This window comes from Leucoraja erinacea, unplaced genomic scaffold, assembly GCF_028641065.1.
Source record: "Leucoraja erinacea ecotype New England unplaced genomic scaffold, Leri_hhj_1 Leri_787S, whole genome shotgun sequence".
In the NCBI taxonomy this organism is placed as follows: Eukaryota; Metazoa; Chordata; class Chondrichthyes; order Rajiformes; family Rajidae; genus Leucoraja; species Leucoraja erinaceus.
Window position 1 is genome coordinate 48,060 of NW_026576715.1, and position 24,166 is coordinate 72,225.

Consider the following 24,166-nt stretch of genomic DNA (forward strand, 5'->3'; position numbering starts at 1 on the left):
GTGATCACAATACCATTAGTTTCAATATAATTATGAAGAGGGTCAGAACTGGACCTAGGGTTGAGATTTTTGATTGAAGAAAGGCTAACTTTGATGAGATGCGAAATGATTCAAAAGGAGTGAATTGGGACATTTTGTTTTATGGGAAAGATGTAGAAGAGAAATGGAAGACATTTAAAGGGGAAATTTTAAGAGTACAGAATCTTAATGTTCCTGTTCGGTTGAATGGAAACAGTAAAAAATGGAAAGAGCCCTGGTTTTCAAGGGAAATTGGACATCTTGTTCGGAAAAAAGAGGGAGATCTACAATAATTATAGGCAGCATGAAGTAAATGAGGTGCTTGAGGAGTATAAGGAATGTAAAAAGAATCTTAAGAAAGAAATTAGAAAAGCTAAAAGAAGACATGGGGTTGCTTTGGCAAGTAAGGCGAAAGTAAATCCAAAGGGTTTCTACAGCTATATATTTTTTCTTTTTAAATATTTTTTATTATTTTATACAATTTTTTAACAAAACAGAACAAAACAAACAAAAAAATAAATAAAAACTGAACAAGACAACAGGAAAAAAAAGGAAGGAAAAAAAAATTATAATTAAAAAAAATAATAATAATAAAACAAAGCCGCCAGACATAACAGTATTGGTACAATCCACATGGTGCTACACAGTCATGCATTGCAAAAGCAGAAGTAAAGGTCACAGGACTACATCACTGCAGATAATATGAAATTATGAAATTATTGTACTTTGAGATGGTTGATAAATGGTCCCCAAACACTTAAAAAGTTGTTTGGTACCTTGGAGTTGTAGAAGCGTATCCTTTCCATCTGTATGATTATTATCATTTCATTAGATTTCAAAGAATGTAAAAAGAATCTTATGAAATAAATTAGAAAAGCTAAAAGAAGATATGAGATTGCTTTGGTGAAAGTAAATCCAAAGGGTTTCTACAGCTTATATTAATAGCAAAAGGATAACGAGGGATAACATTGGTCCATTGGAGAGACAGAGTGGACAGCTATCTGCAGAGCCAAAAGAGATGGGAGAGATTGAACAATGTTTTTTCTTCGGTATTCACCAAGGAGAAGGATATTGAATTATGTGAGGTAAGGGAAACTAGTAAAGTAGCTATGGATACTATGAGTTTCAAAGTAAAAGAAGTACGGACACTTTTGAAAAATATAAAAGTGGATAAGTCTCCAGGTCCTGACAGAATATTCCCTAGGACATTGAGGGAAGTTAGTGTAGAAATAGCCGGGGCTATGACAGAAATATTTCAAATGTCATTAGAAAGGCGAATAGTCCCCGAGGATTGGCGTACTGCGCATGTTGTTCCATTGTTTAAAAAGGGTTCTAAGAGTAAACCTAGCAATTATAGACCTGTTAGTTTGACTTCAGTGGTGGGTAAATTAATGGAAAAGATACTTAGAGATAATATATATATAAGCATCTGGATAAACAGGGTCTGATTAGGAACAGTCAGCATGGATTTGTGCCTGGAAGGTCATGTTTGACTAATCTTCTTGAATTTTTTGAAGAGGTTACTAGGGAAATTGATGAGGGTAAAGCAGTGGATGTTGTCTATATGGACTTTGGTAAGGCCTTTGACAAGGTTCCTCATGGAAGGTTGGTTAAGAAGGTTCAACTGTTGGGTATAAATGCAGGAGTAGCAAGATGGATTCAACAGTGGCTGAATGGGAGAAGCCAGAGGGTAATGGTGGATGGTTGTTTGTCGGGTTGGAGACAGGTGACTAGTGGGGTGCCTCGGGGATCTGTGTTGGGTCCTTTGTTGTTTGTAATGTACATCAATGATCTGGATGAAGGTGTGGTAAATTGGATTAGTAAGTATGCAGATGATACCAAGATAGGGGATGTTGTGGATAATGAAGAGGATTTCCAAAGTCTACAGAGCGATTTAGGACATTTGGAAGAATGGGCTGAAAGATGGCAGATGGAGTTTAATGCTGATAAATGTGAGGTGCTACACCTTGGCAGGACAAATTAAAATAGGACGTACATGGTAAATGGTAGGGAATTGAAGATACAGTTGAACAGAGGGATCTGGGAATAACCGTGCATAGTTCCTTAAAGGTGGAATCTCATATAGATAGGGTGGTAAAGAAAGCTTTTGGTATGCTAGCCTTTATAAATCAGAGCATTGAGTATAGAAGCTGGGATGTAATGTTAAAATTGTACAAGGCATTGGTGAGACCAAATCTGCAGTATGGTGTACAATTTTGGTCGCCCAATTATAGGAAGGATGTCAACAAAATAGAGAGAGTACAGAGGAGATTTACTAGAATGGTGCCTGGGTTTCAACAACTAAGTTACAGAGAAAGGTTGAATAAGTTAGGTCTTTATTCTCTGGAGCGCATAAGGTTAAGGGGGGACTTGATAGAGGTCTTTAAAATGATGAGAGGGATAGATAGAATTGATGTGGACAAGCTTTTCCCTTTGAGAATAGGGAAGATTCAAACAAGAGGACATGACCAGAATTAAGGGACAGAAGTTTAGGGGTAACATGAGGGGGAACTCAGAGAGTGGTAGCGGTGTGGAATGAGCTTCCAGTGGAAGTGGTGGAAGCAGGTTCATTGGTATCATTTAAAAATAAATTGGATAGGCATATGGATGAGAAGGGAATGGAGGGTTATGGTATTAGTGCAGGCAGGTGGGACTAAGGGGAAAAAAAGTTGTTCGGCACGGACTTGTAGGGCCGAGATGGCTTGTTTCCGTGCTGTAATTGTTATATGGTTATAACAATAGGAGTTGTGTAACGGAGCAAAGAGGTCCTTATGCAGTTATACAGGGCCCTAGTGAGACCACACCTGGAGTATTGTCTGCAGACAAGGTTAATGCCGGGGATGGTGGGACTGTCATATGTTGAGAGAATGGAGCAGCTGGGCTTGTATACTCTGGAATTTAGAAGGATGAGAGGGTATCTTATTGAAACATATAAGATTATTAAGGGTTTGGACATGCCAGAGGCAGGAATCATGTTCCCGATGTTGGGGGAGTCCAGAACCAGGGTCCACAGTTTAAGAATAAGGGGTAAGCCATTTAGAATGGAGATGAGGAAACACTTTTTCACACAGAGAGTTGTGAATCTGTGGAATTCTCTGCCTCAGAGGGCGGTGGAGGCCGGTTCTCTGGATGCTTTCAAGAGAGGGCTAGATAAGGATTTTAAAGATAGCGGAGTCAGGGGATATGGGGAGAAGGCAGGAACGGGGTACTGATTGGGGACGATCAGCCATGATCACAGTGAATGGTGGTGCTGGCTTGAAGGGCCGAATGGCCTACTTCTAATGTCTATTGTCTAATCTCCTCTGTCTGTCTAAAATGTCTCAAACACCACTATCGTCTCTGCCTCTAACACCACCCCTGGCAGCGCGTTCCCAGCCCCCACCACCAGGGGCGACACGGTAAAGTTGTTGCCTTACAACGCCAGAGACACGGGTTCGATCCCGACCACGGGCGCAAAGAGTGGCGCCTCGTACCTCGCTTGTGGCAGCACAGATTTCAACAATCTCCGGGACAGCTCCAAAGATCCCGTATCCCGTATCCCGGTCCCTTCGCACCCAGCCCTGTGCACAGAAGCGGGAATCACTATCCTCTACCAGGAGTAGATGGACCTCACCAACAACTCGAAGCTGCGACAGAGTTCATTTATTGACGAAGGAATGAAAATATACAAACAAATTACTGACGGCTGCACAAGCGAATGCACTGATGTACCAGACATCGATTTGTAGCTGAAGGTGAGGACAGGGTTGTCTCAGCTGAAGCCCAATTCCCATCCGAGGCGCTTGGCGCGATGGTTGTGGATTTATTCAGGAGGAACTGCAGATGCTGTTTGACACAGAGAGACACAGAGTGCTGGAGTAACTCAGCGGGTCAGGCAGCATCTGTGGAGACCAAGGAATTACTGCTGCACTTGTGTCTTTATAGTTGTGGGTTTATTCGCGGCGATGATCCATGTTGTTGAAACGTTGCAAGTCTTGAACTGATAGATATCCGATCGCATGAAGCCACATTGTCAATAAGGTCTGAGTCTAGTCAATGTGTACATCAGCATAGACTGTTGCCTCATGATTATTGTTCTCCCTGCTTGAAGGACGGGCACAGTCTGAAATCTTAAAGTTGAGGGTTGCGTGGATGACAAATTCACCGCTCTGTTGAGAAAATGAACAATGTGAATACTGATTACTTTCTTCAGCCTACGCTGGCAAGGCTAAGGAGACACGTGGGGTATACTTGCTTGTCATAGGTTGGGGAATTGAATGTAGAGTCAGCAAGTCATGATGCAACTACAATACTTCAGTTAGGCCGCAGTTGGAGCAGTTCTGGTCGCCCCAATACAGGAGCGATGTGGGTGTAGATAGGGGCGATGCCTGGAGCAAGGGTTGTTTGCTACAGGGAGAGATTGGACAGACTTGGATTGGGTGTTTTTGGAACATTGGACGTTGCGGGGAGACATGATATAAGGATATAAAATTATGAAAGGCATAAATAGGACAAAGTTAGAACCTTATTTCCAGGAAGACCAATATGTCTAAGGTGACAGGGAACGTTGACATGATATGTTCGCGGTGCTATTTACACAGATGCCGGTAACGCTACCGGGGGTGCTGTTTGAGGTAGATATGATAGCGGTGTTTCAGAGACTCTTGCACAGGCTGATGGATGGAATGGACTGGAGGTACTGTGTATGGATTATATACAGGCAGATACGAGTTGATCTAGGCATCATGTTCAGGACAGATATTGTGGGCCGAAGTGCCTGTTCCTGTGCTGTATTTTTCTATGTTCCGTGTTAGACAATAGGTGCAGGAGAACCCGTGTCTCTGGCATTGTAAGGCAACAACTTTACCGTGTCGCCCCTGGTGGTGGGGGCTGGGAACGCGCTGCCAGGGGTGGTGTTAGAGGCAGAGACGATAGTGGTGTTTGAGACACTTTAGACAGACAGAGGAGATTAGACAATAGACATTAGAAGTAGGCCATTCGGCCCTTCAAGCCAGCAACACCATTCAATGTGATCATGGCTGATCATCCCCAATCAGTACCCCGTTCCTGCCTTCTCCCCATATTCCCTGACTCCGCTATCTTTAAGAGCCCTATCTAGCTCTCTCTTAAAAGCATCCAGAGAACCTGCCTCCACCGCCCTCTGAGGCAGAGAATTCCACAGACTCACAACTGTCTGTGAGAAAAAGTGTTTCAACATCTCCGTTCTAAATGGCTTACTCAGGCTGACCCTCCAACATCACCCCCACATCCAGCGACGCCTCCTTCCTTGAGGAGCTGAATCACTTCTATGGCCGCTTCGACAGGGACAATCTAGAGACAGCCATCAAGGCTGTGCTACCTGCCGATCACCAACCCCTCACACTCACCCCCTACGACGTGTACGTGGCACTGAGTAGGACTAATGCACGTAAGGCTGCTGGCCCTGACGGCATCCCCGGGCGCGTGCTCAGTGCCTGTGCTGCGCAGCTGACAGACGTCTGGACTGACATCTTCAACCTGTCACTTGCCCAAGCAGTTGTCCCCACTTGCCTTAAAGCCACCTCCATCGTGCCAGTGCCAAAACACTCCACTGCGGCAAGCCTCAACGACTTCCGCCCAGTTGCACTTACCCCCATCATCACCAAGTGCTTCGAGAGGCTGGTCCTGGCACACCTCAAAAGCTGCCTACCCCCCACACTGGATCCCTATCAGTTTGCCTATCGCAAGAACAGGAGTACGGAGGATGCCATCTCAACGGCACTTCACTCCGCCCTCTCCCACCTTGACAACAGAGACACTTATGTAAGAATGCTGTTCATCGATTACAGCTCAGCATTCAACACCATTATTCCATCAAAACTGATCACCAAACTCGGTAACCTGGGCATCGACCCCTCCCTCTGCAACTGGATACTGGACTTTCTAACCAACAGACCCCAGTCTGTGAGGTTAGACAAGCACACCTCTTCAACCCTCACCCTGAACACCGGCGTTCCTCAGGGCTGTGTGCTGAGCCCCCTCCTCTACTCCCTCTTCACCTATGACTGCACACCTGTACATGGTACTAACACCATCATCAAGTATGCAGATGATACAACGGTGACTGGCCTCATCAGCAACAACGATGAGCTGGCCTACAGGGAGGAGGTCCAGCACTTAGCAGCATGGTGCGCTGACAACAACCTGGCCCTTAACTCCAAGAAGACCAAGGAGCTCATTGTAGACTTCAGGAAGTCCAGAGGCGGCACGCACACCCCCATCCACATTAACGGGACGGAGGTGGAACGTGTTTCTAGCTTCAGGTTCCTGGGAGTCAACATCTCCGATGACCTCTCTTGGACCCACAATACCTCTACTCTGATCAAGAAGGCTCATCAGCGTCTCTTCTTCCTGAGAAGACTGAAGAAGGTCCATCTGTCTCCTCAGATCCTGGTGAACTTCTACCGCTGCACCATCGAGAGCATCCTTACCAACTGCATCACAGTATGGTATGGCAACTGCTCTGTCTCCGACCGGAAGGCATTGCAGAGGGTGGTGAAAATTGCCCAACGCATCACCGGTTCCACGCTCCCCTCCATTGAGTCTGTCCAAAGCAAGCGCTGTCTGCGGAGGGCGCTCAGCATCGCCAAGGACTGCTCTCACCCCAACCATGGACTGTTTACCCTCCTACCATCCGGGAGGCGCTACAGGTCTCTCCGTTGCCGAACCAGCAGGTCGAGGAACAGCTTCTTTCCGGCCGCTGTCACTCTACTAAACAACGTACCTCGGTGACTGCCAATCACCCCCCCCCCCCCCCCCCCCCCCCCCCCCCCCCCCCCCCCCCCCCCCACTTATTATTTATTTTTTTATTCAAAATCGTTTGCTATGTCGCTCTTCAAAGGAGATGCTAAATGCATTTCGTTGTCTCTGTACTGTACACTGACAATGACAATTAAAATTGAATCTGAATCTGAATCTTGAATCTGAATCTACTCCTTATTCTTAAACTGTGGCCCCTGGTTCTGGACTCCCCCAACATTGGGAACATGTTTCCTGTCTCTAGCGTGTCCAAACCTTTAATAATCTTACATGTTTCAATAAGATGCCCTCTCATCTCCACAGTGTGTTCTGTGCTCTAACCCCGGACTGAGCATGTACGAGGCGCTGAGCATCAGAACCACACCCAACCCCAGCCTGCATTATCATGGCCCGGGATATCCCTCGCTCTGCCATCGTAAGGGCCCACAGGACGAACCCTGGGTCCATGAGGATCGCGGGAGGAGGTGCCAGGGGCAGCGCCGAGCTCAGCCCAGAGAGAGTGAACCCATTGGTGAGGTGACAAGATGCCCCAGGCAGGAGACAAACGTCACTGACAGCAAGCATTGGTCAGCCGAGTGACACTTGCCGCTTTTGGTCCATATCCCGCTAAAGCTTTCATACCCATGTGCCTGTCCAAATGTCAAAGGTCATAGGGTCATAAAAATAGTAGAATTAGACCATTAGGCCTGATCTATCTCCCTCCTAACCCCATTCTCCTGCCTTCTCCCCATAACCCCTGGCACCCGTCCTGATCAAGAATCTATCGATTTCGGCCTTAAAAATATCCACTGACTTGGCCTCCACAGCCGTCTGTGGCAAAGAATTCCACAGATTCACCACCCTCTGACTAAAGAAATTCCTCCTCATCACTTTCCTAAAGGAACGTCCTTTCATTCTGAGGCTGTGCCCTCTGGTCCTAGACTCTCCACTAGTGGAAACATCCTCTCCACATCCACTATCCAAGCCTTTCACTGTTCTGTATGTTTCAACGAGGTCTCCCCTTTTAAATGTTGTTATTGTACCAGCCTCGACTACCTCCTCTGGCAGCTCGTTCCACTCACCCATCACACTGTGGAAAGCCTGTCTGCCGGGTTCTTATTCAATATTTCCCTTCGGACCTTAAACCTATGTCACCCCATTATTGATCTCTGTATAAAAGACTCTGTGCATTCATACAATCTATTCCCCTCATCATCATATACACCTCACTAAGATCACCCCTCTTCCTCATGCGCTCCAAGGAATAAAGTCCAAACGTGTCCACCCTCCCTGTAGCTCAGGACCTCGAGTCTGGTCAGGTGAATCTTCTCTGCCGACTTTCTTCCTACAACAGGGTGACCATGGCTGAACACAATATTCCAAATGTGACCTCGCCAACGTCCTGTACAGCGGTAACATAACAGCGGTCTATACTTAACAGCACCCTCTAAGCCACACACCATCCTGACTTGTACATATATTGTTGATGCCGCCTGCGAAGGCCACACCTCCTAATCACATCTACAGATATTTCTGCTTTGAAATCTAATTGATATATACAGTATATCGCGACCGGGCGCTTCATTATACATCCCAACATACCTTCTCTGGGCAAGAGTTCACTTTTTCCTTTGTGCCTGAATTTACAAAAATAAATGAGAGTAAGTGTCAAGTTGGTGCCTTTCATTCCAATCCACATAAACACCCAATTCTTAGACATATTGTAAATATCTTGAGCAAAGCGGATATTTGTTATTTTCAGAAACTCATAAAAGATAATGTCCAAATAACCGTACAGGGTAGTGGCTGCCGTCCATCAGCCTCTAACCTTAACCAGAGACACCGGCTACAACCCCGGCCTCCAGCGCGCCTGTCTGTGTGGAGTCTGCGTGTTCCCGTCGGTTTACCGCGGATGCGCCGCTCTCCGGGTGGCCAGGTGTAAATTGCCGCTGACTGCGTGGGTGAGAGGCAGAAATGCGGGGTGGGGTTCACCAGGAAGGTAAGCATAGATCTGAGTGGGCAAAGTGGGTCGGGGGTGGGGGGATAGATAGTAGAAACAAAGAACTGCAGGTGCCGGTTTACAAAACAAGACACGATGTGCTGGAGTAACTCAGCGGGTCTGGCAGTATCTCTGGAGAACGTGGGTGGGTGACGTTTCCGATCAGGGATAGTTGTGATGGGATAGTTCTGTGACCCAGCGGAGATGATGGGCTGAAATGGCCTCATCTATCAAATATAGAAATAATGGGGCGTGTGTACAGGGCATTCAATCTTTCAGTGGCTGCAAATGCTCCATCCTCGCCAGTGAAAGCTGATATCACCTGTTTCCTGCGGGTGGACATCAACTGGTCAGGAAATGAATGAACAAGAATCAACAAGCAACTATCTCCATGTTCCGCTCCGGACACCAAGATGAGCGAGGAATCAGAATCATCATTCACCTCACGACGTGGATATTTCCATCACGTTACGCGCTTCGGTCTTTGAGGCCACAAGGCCCATCGGAAAGTATTACTAATTCCTTGGATATCTGCGCACTCGGGCAGCATCTGATTGAATTGACAAGGTGCCTTTACTACTGTTGGAGCTTCGAAATACGGCCAATCCGGAAATATCTCTCGGTGAAGGAAACCCTGGAGATAGTTGTTGAATCCAAGAGGAAAATAAATGTTTGTCGATTCACATTCCATTCTGTGGCTCAAAGGCCCCTGAACCCGAAAAACAATCTGTCCAGCGGTTCAGGAGAAGGAGGGGGACCGGGGGGATGGGGATGGGGGGGGGGGGGGGGGGGGGGGGAATCAAAAATCATAGAGATATTAAAGGGGGGGGGGGGGGTGGGAATTAATACGGGGGGCTGGGATATATGGGGGGGGGGGGGGGGGGGGGGTAGAGTGGGGAAGAGGGAGATAGAGGGAGAGAGCGTGTGTAAGAGAATGTGTGTGACAGTGTGAGTGAGAGTGTAAGAGTGTGAGTGATAGTGTGAGCGAGTGTGTGTGAGAGAGAGTGTGAGAGAGAGTGTGTGAGCGAGAGTGTGAGCGAGAGTGTGTGAGAGAGAGTGTGAGAGAGTGTGCGAGCGAGAGAGGGGCAGAGTGTGACAGAACGAGATAGAATCACAGACACAGACATGGCGAGCGAAGCTGTAACTCACATACACACAGATCGAGAAGGAGGAAGAAAGACACAGGTAGACATAGGGTGGGAGGAAGGAGGAGAATGAAAGGGAAGAAAGGGGTAACTTTTTCACACAAAGGGTGGTGGGTGTATGGAACAAGCTGCCAGAGGAGCTAGTTGAGGCTGGGACTGTCCCATTGTTTAAGAAACAGTTAGACAGGTACTTGAATAGGACAGGTTTGGAGGGATATGGACCAAGCGCGGGCAGGTGGGACTAGTGTAGCTGGGACATGTTGGCCGGTGTGGGCAAGTTGGGCTGAAGGGCCTGTTTACACACTGTATCACTCTATGAAAGTATAAAACAAACTATTCCCGCAGATCTGCAACAATTCACGTGCAGCCGACGCCGCTCACTTACCGTCAACCCGCCGCCTGCTTCTCTTCATCATCGCTATAGTGACGGCGACCACCACGAGCAGGACTGACACCAGTGCCCCTACAGTAATGTAGATCACAGTGGTCGCAAAAGCAGCTCCTGCAAATGACCCAGAGGGTTGGGGAATTAGAGGCATAGACAAGGTAACATACACGTCTGCACTGACTAGACCACGTGTGAGATACGGAGCGGGACTAATGAGCTTTTGTTTAAGAAGTGCATGAAGGGCAAGCCAGGGAATTAGAGGCCGGTTAGATGGACATGGTTGGTGGGAAGTTACTGAGGGGATCCTGCGGGACAGCATCGAACTGAAAAGGCAAAGGCCAGATCAGAGATAACCGATTAGTGCCTGGGACATCGGATAGGGTGGGTTTATGGAACAAGCTGCCGAAAGAAATGGGAGAGACGGTGATAATTGCAATAATTAGAAGGCAGGATCACAAAGAGGAAAGTTTTAGAGGGATACGCGCCAAACGCTGGCAATGGGACTGGCTCCAGATGGCATCTAGGGCGGCATGGTCCAAGTGGGCAGAAAGTCACGTTCCACATAGTATGGCTCTATCACACACGCACACACACGCACATATACGCACTCACACGCGCACACACACTCACACGCACACACACACACACACACACACACACACACACACACACACACACACACACACACGGTTTTCATCACCACCACAAGTCCCCCTAAGCAGATGGCACCACACAGATATTCTCAACACCCAGCAAGAATCATGTGGATACTCCCCGCACTGTCGGTGATGGTTTGTGCGCCGATGTACCTGCACTGGTTGAAACTGCTTCTTTGACCACAACTGTGACTGTTTCCGCTTCCTTTGCCAAGGGCATTAGTTGCTTCGCACACCCACGTGCCATTGAGGGAATAGTCGACGTGTGTTATCAACAAACAGTCGCCTTTGGTTTCCACATTCGGCGGCAACGGGCCTGTGGACCTGCATTCAAAGCGACAAATCACTTTGATGTCAAAGCCTGGCACCTGACGAATGACAGATTCATCTCCGTTCACATCACGTGTAATCACATCCTTCCTATAGTGCGGCGCTCACAACTGCACACAGTTCAAGGGTTGTGTACAGAAACAGCCCCATCGGCGCCTTCTTGTTGGGCAGCAGCACTTATCCCACAGGCTCGCTTATGCTCGCTTCCTTCGATGCCTTGCTTACTTAAATGAGTTTTTAAATGCTCCTAAAGGTGGTGATTGTACCGGATTCTAACCTCCTCTGGCAGCGCGCACAGATATCAAGCTTCCTCGGTGTCAAATATAAACTCGCAAATCTCTTTTGAAAGTACATCACTCTCAGGTTAGACATGGTCCTTCTTGTTCCTCTCATCCCCATAACAGGGAAACCACTGTGACTGGATACAGTCGCTCACCAACTTCCTTCATCCTTGGAAAAATAAGGCCAGCCTCTTAAATCACTCCTCACAACTGAAGTTCTCCAAGTAAACTGTACTCTAGTCTATCTCGCCACATCCTTCCTACAATGTGGCGACCAGAGCTGTACACAAAATCAAACAAGCACACGCTGGTAGAAACAAGGGACTAAAGAGGTTGGTTACACAAAAGGCTACAAATTTCATCAGTAACTCAGCGGGTCAGGCAGCATCTGCAAAAAAACATGGATAGGGGACGTTTCAGGTCAGGACCCTTCTTCAGACAGATTGGGATTCTTCACAAGGGTCCCGACCCGAAACGTCACCTGTCCATTTTTTCCACAGATGCTGCCTGACCCGCTGAGTTACTCCAGCACCGTGTGTCCTTGAGTGTACCATGCCACAACTCCAGGTAAACATTGTACCAGTGTCTGAACATTGTCTGAAGAAGGGTTTCTGCCCGAGTCGTTTCCTCTTGCCTTCGCTCCATAGCTGCTCCCTGCACCCCCAGACTTTCTCCAGCATTTTTGTGTAACTTCGATTTTCCAGCATCTGCAGTTCCTTCTTCAAAACATTGTACCAGTGCATATGTACACATGATGCTTACAAAACATGCATCCAGCAATCTGACCTGAGGACTACAAACCGCGCTCCCTCCAAATAGCTGTCTGTGACCACAGACTCTGAATCGCTGGCTCTGGTTCCAGGCGCTCCAAATTGCTGCCTGTAGTTACAAACCTGTACAGCTGACTGTACCCACAGGCGCTCCGAATGGCTGCCTGAAATTTCAGACTGTGAATCGTTTGCTGTAAATGCAGACTCCCAATCACTCGCTGTAACTGTGGACTCTCCGAAAACCTGTCTGTCACTGCACGGTCTCCAAACCACTGGCTAACTACAGGGGGTCACTCCCCGCCTCTCGGAAACGAGCCAAGCAGCATATCCTTAGGAACTGATAAAGAAATAGAACGAAATGTTTAAGAAAGAACTGCAGATGCTGGAAAAATCGAAGGTAGACAAAAATGCTGGAGGAACTCAGCGGGTGAGGCAGCATCTATGGAGCGAAGAAATAGGTGACGTTTCGGGTCGAGACCCTTCTTCAGTCTGATGCTGTTTCACCCGCTGAGTTTCTCCAGCATTTGTGTCTACCTAAGAAATAAAAGGAGAAACACAGAAACAGGAAGAAAATGTCGCTTTCTGTGAAGGTTTTGTTCCGTATTGATGGAGATTGCTAAAGGATAATTGATGTTTTGCTGTTTATTATACCCTTGGTCAGGTGTGTAATTGTATAGATTAGTTGGTGGAACAAAGACCAGTCACATACAATGTCCAGCGGCAGCTGGTAACGGGAGGGCTCGCCTTGGCAAGGCAGGCTAAGCGATGTCCGGAACTGCCCACGTACCAATTCCCATCATATCCGGCAATGGTGACTTCTGGTGGGTCTGATAACAAAAACCACACAATGAGTTAACGTCGAGAAGTCGGTACTAACAAATTATTTAAAAAATGCAAAATACTGCAATTGGTAGAAAAGCGAAAGGTTGATTCAGCCGGGGGGGAAACTGTCCACCAGAGTTTGTAGTTTGTTTATAAAGCAACAAACATGGGAATATTGTGAAGACAAAGATAACATCCATAAGAGTCATAAAGTTATACAGCGCGGATAGAGGCCATGCATGCCGGCCAAGATTCGTTCCTGAGCTCACATCTATCCGTTTGCCAGAATCGCTCTAAACCTGTCCTATCAATATATATCTTCAAACGTTCCTTAATTGTTGCATCGTCCCAACCTCAACCATCTCCCCTGGCAGCTCGTTCCATTCACTCGCCATCCTCTGGGTGAAAAACGTTGTATCTCGGGTTCCTATTAAATCTTCCCGCTCTCACCTTAAACCCATGTCCTCTGATTCTCGATTCCCCTACTCTGGACAACAGACACGGTGCGTCCACACGATCAATTCCTCTCGTGATTTTATACACCTCTATAAGATCACCGCTCAGACTCCTGCGCTCCAAGGAATAAAGTCCTCGCCTACTCTACCTGTCCCTCGAGTCCTGGCAACATCCTCGTAAATCTTGCCAGTCGTGGCCGGAATATGAGAATTATATTGGGGCGGAAGCAGAGGGTTGAACCAGGATAGCGGGCTCCACTGTTTGGGGATAATGTACCTGTCTGGATTATGGGACAGACGTCAGCATGGGTGGTGAGCAACGCGCCAGTTTATCGTTGACTCGGGGAGAGCACATGCGAGCTGGGAACTGATATTTAATCTCTATCAGCAGTTATGGCGACATTCGCTGGCTGTGTTAGCTTGGCGACTCTGTGGTCAATGCTGAGTCTGCAAAGGTGTGTCATGGGGACATGGTCAAGCTACCCGCAGAATGTGACAGTGTGTGTGTGCGGTCAGTTGACAGGCATTGAATGTTCTAAACAGCAGAAGGAAACCGGTATTAGTGTTCATGCCCATTATATCAGGATGCCTGCAGGTTCATGTGTAGGTGACGCAGGCAGTTAGGGGGATGTGTTTAATGCGGGGTGACTTAGGCGCGATAGAGCTCACCCATTCTTGCTATTGAGGGAGTGCAGCGTAGGTTTACAAGGTTCATTCCCGGGTTGGCGGGACTGTCATATGCTGAGAGAATGGAGCAGCTGGGCTTGTACACTCTGGAGTTTAGAAGGATGAGAGGGCATCTCATTGAAACATATAAGATTGTTAAGGGCTTCGGCACGCTAGAGGCCGGAAACATGTTCCCGATGTTGGGGGAGTCCAGAACCAGGGGCCACAGTTTAAGAATAAGGGGTAAGCCATTTAGAACGGAGACGAGGAAACACTTTTTCTCACAGAGAGTGGTGAGTCTGTGGAATTCTCTGCCTCAGAGGGCGATGGAGGCCGGTTCGCTAGATACTTTCAAGAGAGAGCTAGATGGGGCTCTTAAAAATAGCGGAGTCAGGGGATATGGGGAGAAACATAGAAACATAGAAACATAGAAAATAGGTGCAGGTGTAGGCCATTCGGCCCTTCGAGCCTGCACCGCCATTCAATATGATAATGGCTGATCATCCAACTCAGTATCCTGTACCTGCCTTCTCTCCATACCCCGTGATCCCTTTAGCCACAAGGGCCACATCTAACTCCCTCTTAAATATAGCCAATGAAGGCAGGAAGACAGGAGAAGGCAGGAACGGGGTACTGATTGGGGATGATCTGCCATGATCACATTGAATGGCGGTGCTGGCTCGAAGGGCCGAATGGCCTACTCCTGCACCTATTGTCTATTGTCTAACTCTGCGTGGAGTTTTGGTCTGAAGTCCCTACCGGCCGGAAGTAGACTTGTGACAGAGAGAGTTCCCCACATTTATTCCTGCGAATACGGAGAAGAACCCGACATTTTACCCACGATCTCATTTGAGGGACACGAATAGATATCTTCAGACGAATGTTTGAGAATTTTAAGTGCCCACCGTAAAGGTGAGAATTTGTAGGTAAATCTGCCGACTTGGAAGAACATGTCCCTGGATGTGAAGGGAATGGAGGGGTGAGGCGCTATCGGCCGCCATCCTGACCAATGCCTGGACTAGAGCCTTTCAGTTACAGGTAGAGGTTGGACAGGCTTGGGGTGTTTTCCATTGAATATCGGTTGAGCGGACACTAGATAGAAGTATATTAAATCAGCCATGATCATATTGAATGGCGGTGCAAGCTCGAAGGGCCGAATGGCCTAATTCCTGCACCTATTTTCTATGTTTCTATGTTTCTAAATTACGAGGGGCATAGGCAGGGTAGACATTCAGAGCCTATCCCTCATGGTGGAGATGCCCCACACTAGAGAGCACAGTTATAAGGTGAGAGCTGGGAAGTTTAATGAAGATGTGTAGATGGGGCAAGTATTGTTTACACTCGTGGTGGGGTCTGGAACACATTGCCAGGGGTGGTGGTGGAGGCAGATACCACAGTGTCGATTAACAAGCTTTTGGATCGGCACATGGAAGTACAGGGGATGAAGGGACATGGACCATGTACAGGCAGATGGGATCAGCTTAAGTAGGCACCATGCTCGGCACGGACAATGTGGGCCGGGCCCAGTGCTGGCCTATGCTCTACTGACAGGGGGGTGAGAGAGACCGGCGGCCTGACACCCTGACCTCCTTCCGACATCCTCGCCTCACTCCATGCTCCCAGCTTCTCCTGGTGGGCAAGTTTATACTAGTCCGCAGTCTCCCACTCACTAAATACCGGCCTCGCAGTCCCTGACTCAAGAAGTCCTGGCCTCCGTCAATAACATAGAAACATAGAAACATAGAAAACATAGAAATTAGGTGCAGGAGTAGGCCATTCGGCCCTTCGAGCCTGCACCGCCATTCAATATGATCATGGCTGATCATCCAACTCAGTATCCCGTACCTGCCTTCTCTCCCTACCCCCTGATCCCCTTAGCCCACAAGGGCCACATCTAACTCCCTCTTAAATATAGCCAATGAACTGGCCTCAACTACCCTCTGTGGCAAAGAGTTCCAGAGATTCACCACTCTCTGTGTGAAAAAAAGTTCTTCTCATCTCGGTTTTAAAGGATTTCCCCTTTATCCTTAAGCTGTGACCCCTTGTCCTGGACTTCCCTAACATCGGGAACTTCTAATGTACTGACAGCATGAAATGTTTTGTTAACGTCTCATTGACAACAGCAACATCCCCTGGTGCACCATGCAAGGGTCAGAACTAGGCATCACGCTTCTCTAATGCACAAGAAATACACAATGGGACATTGAGTGTAAGAGTCCGGAAGTCATGACGCACCTTTATGGCACTTGGTCAGGCCGTATTTGGGGCAGAGCGTGCAGTTGTGGTCGCCCCATTACAGGAAGGGTGTGGAGGGTTTGGAGACGGGGCAGAGGACGTTTACCCGAATTATTGCCTGGATTAGGGGCTATTAGCTACACTGAGAGGTGGGAGATTGCAACCTTTACGTGGTCCGCCCTGTTTCAATGAATGCAATCAACCTGGCGTGCACATCAAATAAGATCAAATAGAACAAGTTGTCCTACACCTTTAGGCTGTGCACGCCACACGCAAGAAGGAGCTACACAGAAAGGTTGGACAAACTTCCAGTGTTTTCTTTAGAACCCAGGAGATTGAGTGGAGACCTGACGTCAAATCCCCAGAGGAAAAGATAGAGTAGACAGTCAGAACATTTGTTTCAGAATGGAAAAGTCAAAGACTTAATGGAAACTTTAATGCACGTTTAAATGAGATGAGTGGGGCAAGTTTATTTACACAAAGGGTGGTGTGTGCATGGAACGCATTGCCAGGGGTGGCGGTGGAGACAGACACCACAGTGGCGTTTAGGCGGCTTTTAGATCGGCACATGGATGTGGAGGGAATGGAGGGATATGGATCACGTGCAGGCAGAAGAGATTGGTTTCACAACACAATATTTGGTACAGACACTGTGGTTTTGAAGGGATCTTTCATTTCCCTTACACCTGACCTCCCAAAGTGTAACACCTCGCACTTGCTCAGACTAAACCCCAGCTGCCTTTTCCGCTGCTTTCTGTAGGTGCTCCCGTGTGGGACAGCTCTGTTCTCAAACAGTGATGTTTCACGGTATATTTCGCGACAAGACTTACAGCGAACAGATAATGTCACAGTCAAGTTGATCACATCCGTGAAGGTTTTGTGCGTGACAAGGCAGGTGACGTTCTTGCCATCGTCCACACTGGTGGGTCGCAGTCTGTATTGGCTGACTACAGTCACCGTCCCGTCTGCATGTCCAGTCTCCGTGACGGTGACTTTTCCTGCATCGCTCCCACTCCAAGCCACCTGGGCTGCCGGTTTGCCACTGGCCGCTGTACAGTTAGCGACGGGAACTTCTGACAACGAGGCGTCCACTGGGACCGAGATCGCCTCAGTCAAAGGCCTCGCTAGGACAGAAGAATGGCATTGAGTAACTAACTGAGCAGTTTAACCCACTCTGCAACTACCATGTAAATTCTCCGCTTCCCTTCAGGGCACCTTTGTGAACCTTCCACCTGTATATCTTATATCTTTCCCCAGAATGGGAATATCAAAGGTCATTAGATAGACAGAATTAGAAGAGAAGAAAACGGAAAATGAGGCAGCAACAACCATAGGCCGATCTGCCATCTGGAATTACATGTCCTGAATGTCGAAGAGCTATCAAAGCCAGGATTGGACTCATAACCCACCTGAGAGTCCATACAAACAACAGCACGCAGACCATCACCCTCTACCTCCAGGGATAGCCACGACCACGATGGAAATGTCAAAGACTAGATGGTATAATTAAGGTGCGAAAGGAAAAGTGTAAAAGAGATGTCCGGCCAATATTTTGTGTAATGCAGACGATAGCAAGTGCCTGGAACTGGTGGTGGTGAAGGCTGAGATCATAGTGGTTGATGAGCCTGTTGGATAGACACATGGACTTGTGGGAAGTGCAGGGATGTGATTATATTCAGGCAGATATGAGTTGGTCTCGGCATCATGTTGAGGGCCGAAGGGCCAGTACATGACCTGTACTTGTCTATGTTCTATGTAAATGCTCATGAGCGCTGATGAGGTTGAGGAATACTTGCACTTTCTGCAACATTTCGTCAAACCAGCCAATCCACAGTGGATTCGACATTTTTGTAAAGTTCCCTTCCTGTTAAAAGATGGACCTTGAAGGGAAGCGGTCTGTGCGTTTATACATGGCCGATGTGAGTGAGCATTGCTAGAATAACACAGCACGGCCTCTGGACAGCCATCATCCACCCATCCACAGCAGTCGCCCCCACATCCACACGCACCCACACGCACCCCACACCCCCACCCACCACCCACCCCACCTACACCCACCCACCCACACCCCCCACCCACACCTCACCCACACTTCACCCACTCGCCCCCACCCACACTTCACCCACTCACCACCCCACCCACACCCACCCACCCACACCCTCATCCACTCACCCCCACCCACCACCCCACCCACACCCCACCAACGCCTCCACACCCCACCCACACCACACCACACACCCCCCCCACACACCCTCCCACACCCCCACCCACACCTCACCCACACTTCACCCACTCACCCCCACCCACACCTCATCCACACCACACCCCCACACACCTCAACACACACACACCACCCCACACACCCCCCACCGCATCAACACACACCCACACACACACACACGCATCCACTCACCACCACACTCCCACCCACCCACACCCCACCAACGCACACACACCCCACCAACGCCCCCACATCCCACCAACGCACACACATCCCACCAACGCCCCCACACTCCACTAACGCCACCACACACCCCACCAACGCCCCCACATCCACCAACGCACACACAACCCCACCAAACGCACACACACCCCACCAACGCCCCCACCCCCACCAACGCCCCCACCGTGTTGGAAACAAAGGAGTGGTTTGATATTGAGGAGTCAATGTTGCATTATAATGGAGTTCCCCGGATCGAGTTAGTTTTGGAGAAGTGAAAGCCCGGAGCCCACTGTATTCTCTGTCCCGTGAGCCCAGTCAGTGCGGTGACCGAGCTCCGGTGACGCTGGTCCTTACCCAGAACCGTCAGCCGTGTTTGGGACTCGTGCTTTCCGCTGGGGAACATGTTCACCTCACAGCTGTAAACACCTTGGTCAGGCAGCTGTAAGGGCTTGATGCTCAGCGTGTAGTTAGGAGCCGTTACGTTGGTGAGCGTCACCCTGTCGATGGCAGCGGGGTAACTGGTGCCGAGTCGCGGGTTGTAAACGGCCAAGTTCACGTTGCCCTGCTCAGCTCGCTTCAACCAGGTCACCTGCACCAACCTTACGTTCCCCGCGTTGTAGGACAAGTAACACGGCAGCCTGACCTCGTCCCCAGCGGTTCCAGTTATCAAATCCTCCACTTGAACGATTTGGGCGGCCAGAACTGAGGAAAATAGTTTGTTTTTTAAATTAATTGATTGCTAAAAACATGAATCAGTTGCTATCCAACCAGGTGGACTTTAAGAAACAGTTAGGCAGGTACATTTATAGGACAGGTTTAGAGGGATATGGGGCAAACGCGGGCAGGTGGGACTAGTGTAGATGGGGCATGTTGGCCGGTGTGGGCAAGTTGGGCCGAAGGGCCTGTTTCCACACTATCATTCTCTGAGTCTATGCTGGAGTAACAGCGGGTGAGGCAGCATCTCTGGAGAACATGGATATGTGACGATAAGCGACGTCGCCAGTGTGGGCAAGTATGGGCCGAAGGGCTGAACGTTTAAACTCACTCACACTTTAACGTTGCGAAAAGCTCTGAACCTACCTGTGAAACGTGCGAGTTGAAACACGATGAAACGTAAGAGAATCATTCCCGAGACCGTTGCTGCATCTGAATACAACGATGGTCCCAATCTGCTGAAGCCCAGTCTTGCAGATCAGACTCTGTCTGCGGCGGCTGTATCTCAGTTCCGTGTGGCCAGGCTTCGGTGACCAGTCTCTGGCGCACAGCCAAACTCAACGCAGATGGTGACGCTTCCATTGGCAGCCGGACCTGCATCTATCACCCCCCCCCCCCGTCTGTCCCACAGCCACCTCGCTTCCTCTATCAGAATGAACGTTTCCCTCCACAAATGCGGTCTGACCCGACAAGTTCCTTCTTTTATTCCAGAATTCAACACGTACCGTTCATGGTGTCTCCATGAACGCAGACTGCTCAGAGAGAAGAGGGTTAAACAGAGACTGGTCTGTCGGCACCCGGGTCTGTACTCGCCGGTGTTCAGAAGAATAAGGGGGACATAGCAACATAGAAACATAGAAATTAGGTGCAGGGGTAGGCCATTCGGCCCTTCGAGCCTGCACCGCCATTCAATATGATCATGGCTGATCATCCCAACTCAGTATCCCGTACCTGCCTTCTCTCCATACCCTCTGATCACCTTAGCCACAAGGGCCACATCTAACTCCCTCTTAAATATAGCCAATGAACTGGCCTCAACTACCCTCTGTGGCAGAGAGTTCCAGAGATTCACCACTCTCTGTGTGAAAAAAGTTCTCCTCATCTCGGTTTTAAAGGATTTCCCCCTTATCCTTAAGCTGTGACCCCTTGTCCTGGACTCCCCCAACATCGGGAACAATCTTCCTGCATCTAGCCTGTCCAACCCCTTAAGAATTTTGTAAGTTTCTATAAGATCCCCTCTCAATCTCCTAAATTCTAGAGAGTATAAACCAAGTCTATCCAGTCTTTCTTCATAAGACAGTCCTGACCTCCCAGGAATCAGTCTGGTGAACCTTCTCTGCACTCCCTCTATGGCAATAATGTCCTTCCTCAGATTTGGAGACCAAAACTGCACGCAATACTCCAGGTGTGGTCTCACCAAGACCCTGTACAACTGCAGTAGAACCTCCCTGCTCATATACTCAAATCCTCTTGCTATGAAAGCCAACATACCATTCGCTTTCTTTACTGCCTGCTGCACCTGCATGCCTACCTTCAATGACTGGTGCACCATGACACCCAGGTCTCGCTGCATCTCCCCCTTTCCCAATCGGCCACCTCATTGAAAGATACAGATTAGTGAAAGGCTTTGATTGAGTGGATGTGGCGAAGATGTTTCTACTAGTGGGAAAGTCCAGGATCAGAGGTCATAGCCTCAGAATTAAAGGAAGGAGATGGGGAGAGATTTATTTAATCAGTGGGTGGTGAATCTATGGAATTATTAGCAACAGAAGGCTGTGGAGGCCAAGTCAGTGGATATTTTTAAGGCAGAGATTGACAGACTCTTGATTAGTACCAATGTCAGAGGATATGGGTAGAAGGCAGGAGGATGGGGCTAGGAGGGAGAGATAGATCAGCCATCATTGAATGGCGGAGTAGACGTGATGGGCCGAATGGCCTAATTCTGCTCCTTACACTTGACCTTATGAACAGCGAGCATTTGATCCGCATGTTCAGGGCAGTCTTTGTTTCTCCATTGTCTGGGAATAAATCTGGAAATAATGTAATGAGTAGAAAGGAATGGCAGATGCTAATTTATAACGAAGATGGACACAAAGTGCTGGAGTAACTCAGCGGGACACGCAGTATCTCTGGAGAAAATGGATGGGTGACATTTTGGATCATGACCATTCTTTAGATTGAAAGTAGAGGGGAGGGGACTGTAGGTAAGAAAAGGCCGAACAAAGCAGCCTGGCAAAGGATGAGGTTGCTTTGGCAAGTAAGGTGAAAGTAAATCCAAAGGGTTTCTACAGCTATATTAGTAGCAAAAGGATAATGAGGGATAACATTGGTCCATTGGAGAGACAGAGTGGACAGATATCTGCAGAGCCAAAAGAGATGGGGGAGATATTGAACAATTTATTTTCTTCGGTATTCACCAAGGAGAAGGATATTGAGTTATGTGAGGTAAGGGAAACTAGTAGAGTAGCTATGGATACTATGAGATTCAAAGAAAAAGAAGTACTGACAATTTTGAAAAACATAAAAGTGGATAAGTCTCCAGGTCCTGACAGGATATTCCCTAGGACATTGAGGGAAGTTAGTGTAGAAATAGCCGGGGCTATGACAGAAATATTTCAAATGTCATTAGAAAGGGGAATAGTGCCCGAGGATTGGCGTACTGCGCATGTTGTTCCATTGTTTAAAAAGGGTTCTAAGAGTAAACCTAGCAATTATAGACCTGTTAGTTTGACTTCAGTGGTGGGCAAATTAATGGAAAAGATACTTAGAGGTAATATATATAAGCATCTGAATAAACACGGCCTGATTAGGAACAGTCAACATGGACTTGTGCCTGGAAAGTCATGTTTGACTAATCTTCTTGAATTTTTTGAAGAGGTTACTAGGGAAATTGATGAGGGTAAAGCAGTGGATGTTGTCTATATGGACATTAGTAAGGCCTTTGACAAGGTTCCTCATGGAAGGTTGGTTAAGAAGGTTCAATTGTTGGGTATAAATGCAGGAGTAGCAAGATGGATTCAACAGTGGCTGAATGGGAGACGCCAGAGATTAATGGTTTATCATATATATCAATGATCTGGATGATGGTGTGGTCAATTGGATTAGTAAGTATGCAGATGATACTAAGATAGGTGGTGTTGTGGATAATGAAGTAGATTTCCAAAGTCTACAGAGAGATTTAGGCCATTTGGAAGAATGGGCTGAAAGATGGCAGATGGAGTTTAATGCTGATAAGTGTGAGGTGCTACATCTCGGCAGGACAAATCAAAATATGACGTACATGGTAAATGGTAGCGAATTGAGGAATGCAGGTGAACAGAGGGATCTAGGAATAACTGCATAGTTCCTTGAAGGTGGAATCTCATGTAGATAGGGTGGTAAAGAAAGATTTTGGTATGCTAGCCTTTATAAATCAGAGAATTGAGTATAGAAGTTGGGATGTAATGTTAAAATCGTACAAGGCATTGGTGAGGCCAATTCTGCAGTATGGTGTACAATTTTGGTCACCCTATTATAGGAAGGATGTCAACAAAATAGAGAGAGTACAGAGGAGATTTACTAGAATGTTGCCTGGGTTTCAGCAACTAAGTTACGGAGAAAGGTTGAATAAGTTAGGTCTTTATTCTCTGGAGCGCAGAAGGTTAAGGGGGGACTTGATAGAGGTCTTTAAAATGATGAAAGGGATAGACAGAGTTGACGTGGACAAGCTTTTCCCAGTAGGGAAGATTCAAACAAGAGGACATGACTTCAGAATTAAGGGACAGATGTTTAGGGGTAACATGAGGGGGAACTTCTTTACTCAGAGAGTGGTAGCGGTGTGGAATGAGCTTCCTGTGGAAGTGGTGGAGGCAGGTTCGATTTTAACATTTAAAAATAAATATGTATATGGATGGGAAAGGAATGGAGGGTTATGGTCGGAGTGCAGGTAGATGGGACTAGGGGAGAATAATTGTTCGGCATGGACTTGTAGGGCTGAGATGGCCTGTTTCCGTGCTGTAATTGTTATATGGTTATATGGATGACCAATGAAGGGTGGAGCACATAATGGCTCATTGTTATAGTGATACAGTGTGGAAACAGGCCCTTCAACCCAACGCCCACACCGGCCAACATGTCCCAGCTACACTAGTCATCTAGTGATACAGCATGGAAACAGGCCCTTTGGCCCAACTTGCCCACACCAGTCAACATGTCCCAGCTACAGTAGTCCCACCTGCCTGTGCTTGGTCCATATCCCTCCCAACCTGTCCAATCCATGTACCTTGTAATAGGTGTTGGTCAATAGTCTGTCTCCTGTGATGGAGACGGTGATATCAAGAAAGGGGTGGGAGGTGTCTGCGATGGTCCAGGTGAATTTGAGTGCAGGATGAAAATTGGTGGTGAAGATGATGGAGTCCATGAGTTCTGCATGGGTGCAGAAGTCAATATAGCGCAGGTAGAGTTCGGGATAGGGCCGTGTACGCCTGGAACAGGGATTGTTCGATGAAC

The 24,166-nt window shown here is 47.9% G+C and overlaps 1 protein-coding gene across 1 annotated transcript; it reads right to left on the bottom strand.

The window, feature by feature from the left end:
- Positions 1–2,682: 2,682 nt before the first annotated feature.
- LOC129694764 (nectin-1-like) lies at positions 2,683–20,229 on the bottom strand. The gene is given in 9 exon segments (XM_055631524.1): positions 2,683–4,166; positions 8,377–8,411; positions 10,304–10,420; positions 11,116–11,155; positions 11,157–11,286; positions 13,053–13,170; positions 17,352–17,645; positions 19,319–19,666; positions 20,045–20,229. Coding segments are annotated over 9 exon segments (1,248 nt in total). The 5' UTR covers positions 20,091–20,229; the 3' UTR covers positions 2,683–4,046.
- Between the last annotated feature and the right edge of the window lie 3,937 nt (positions 20,230–24,166).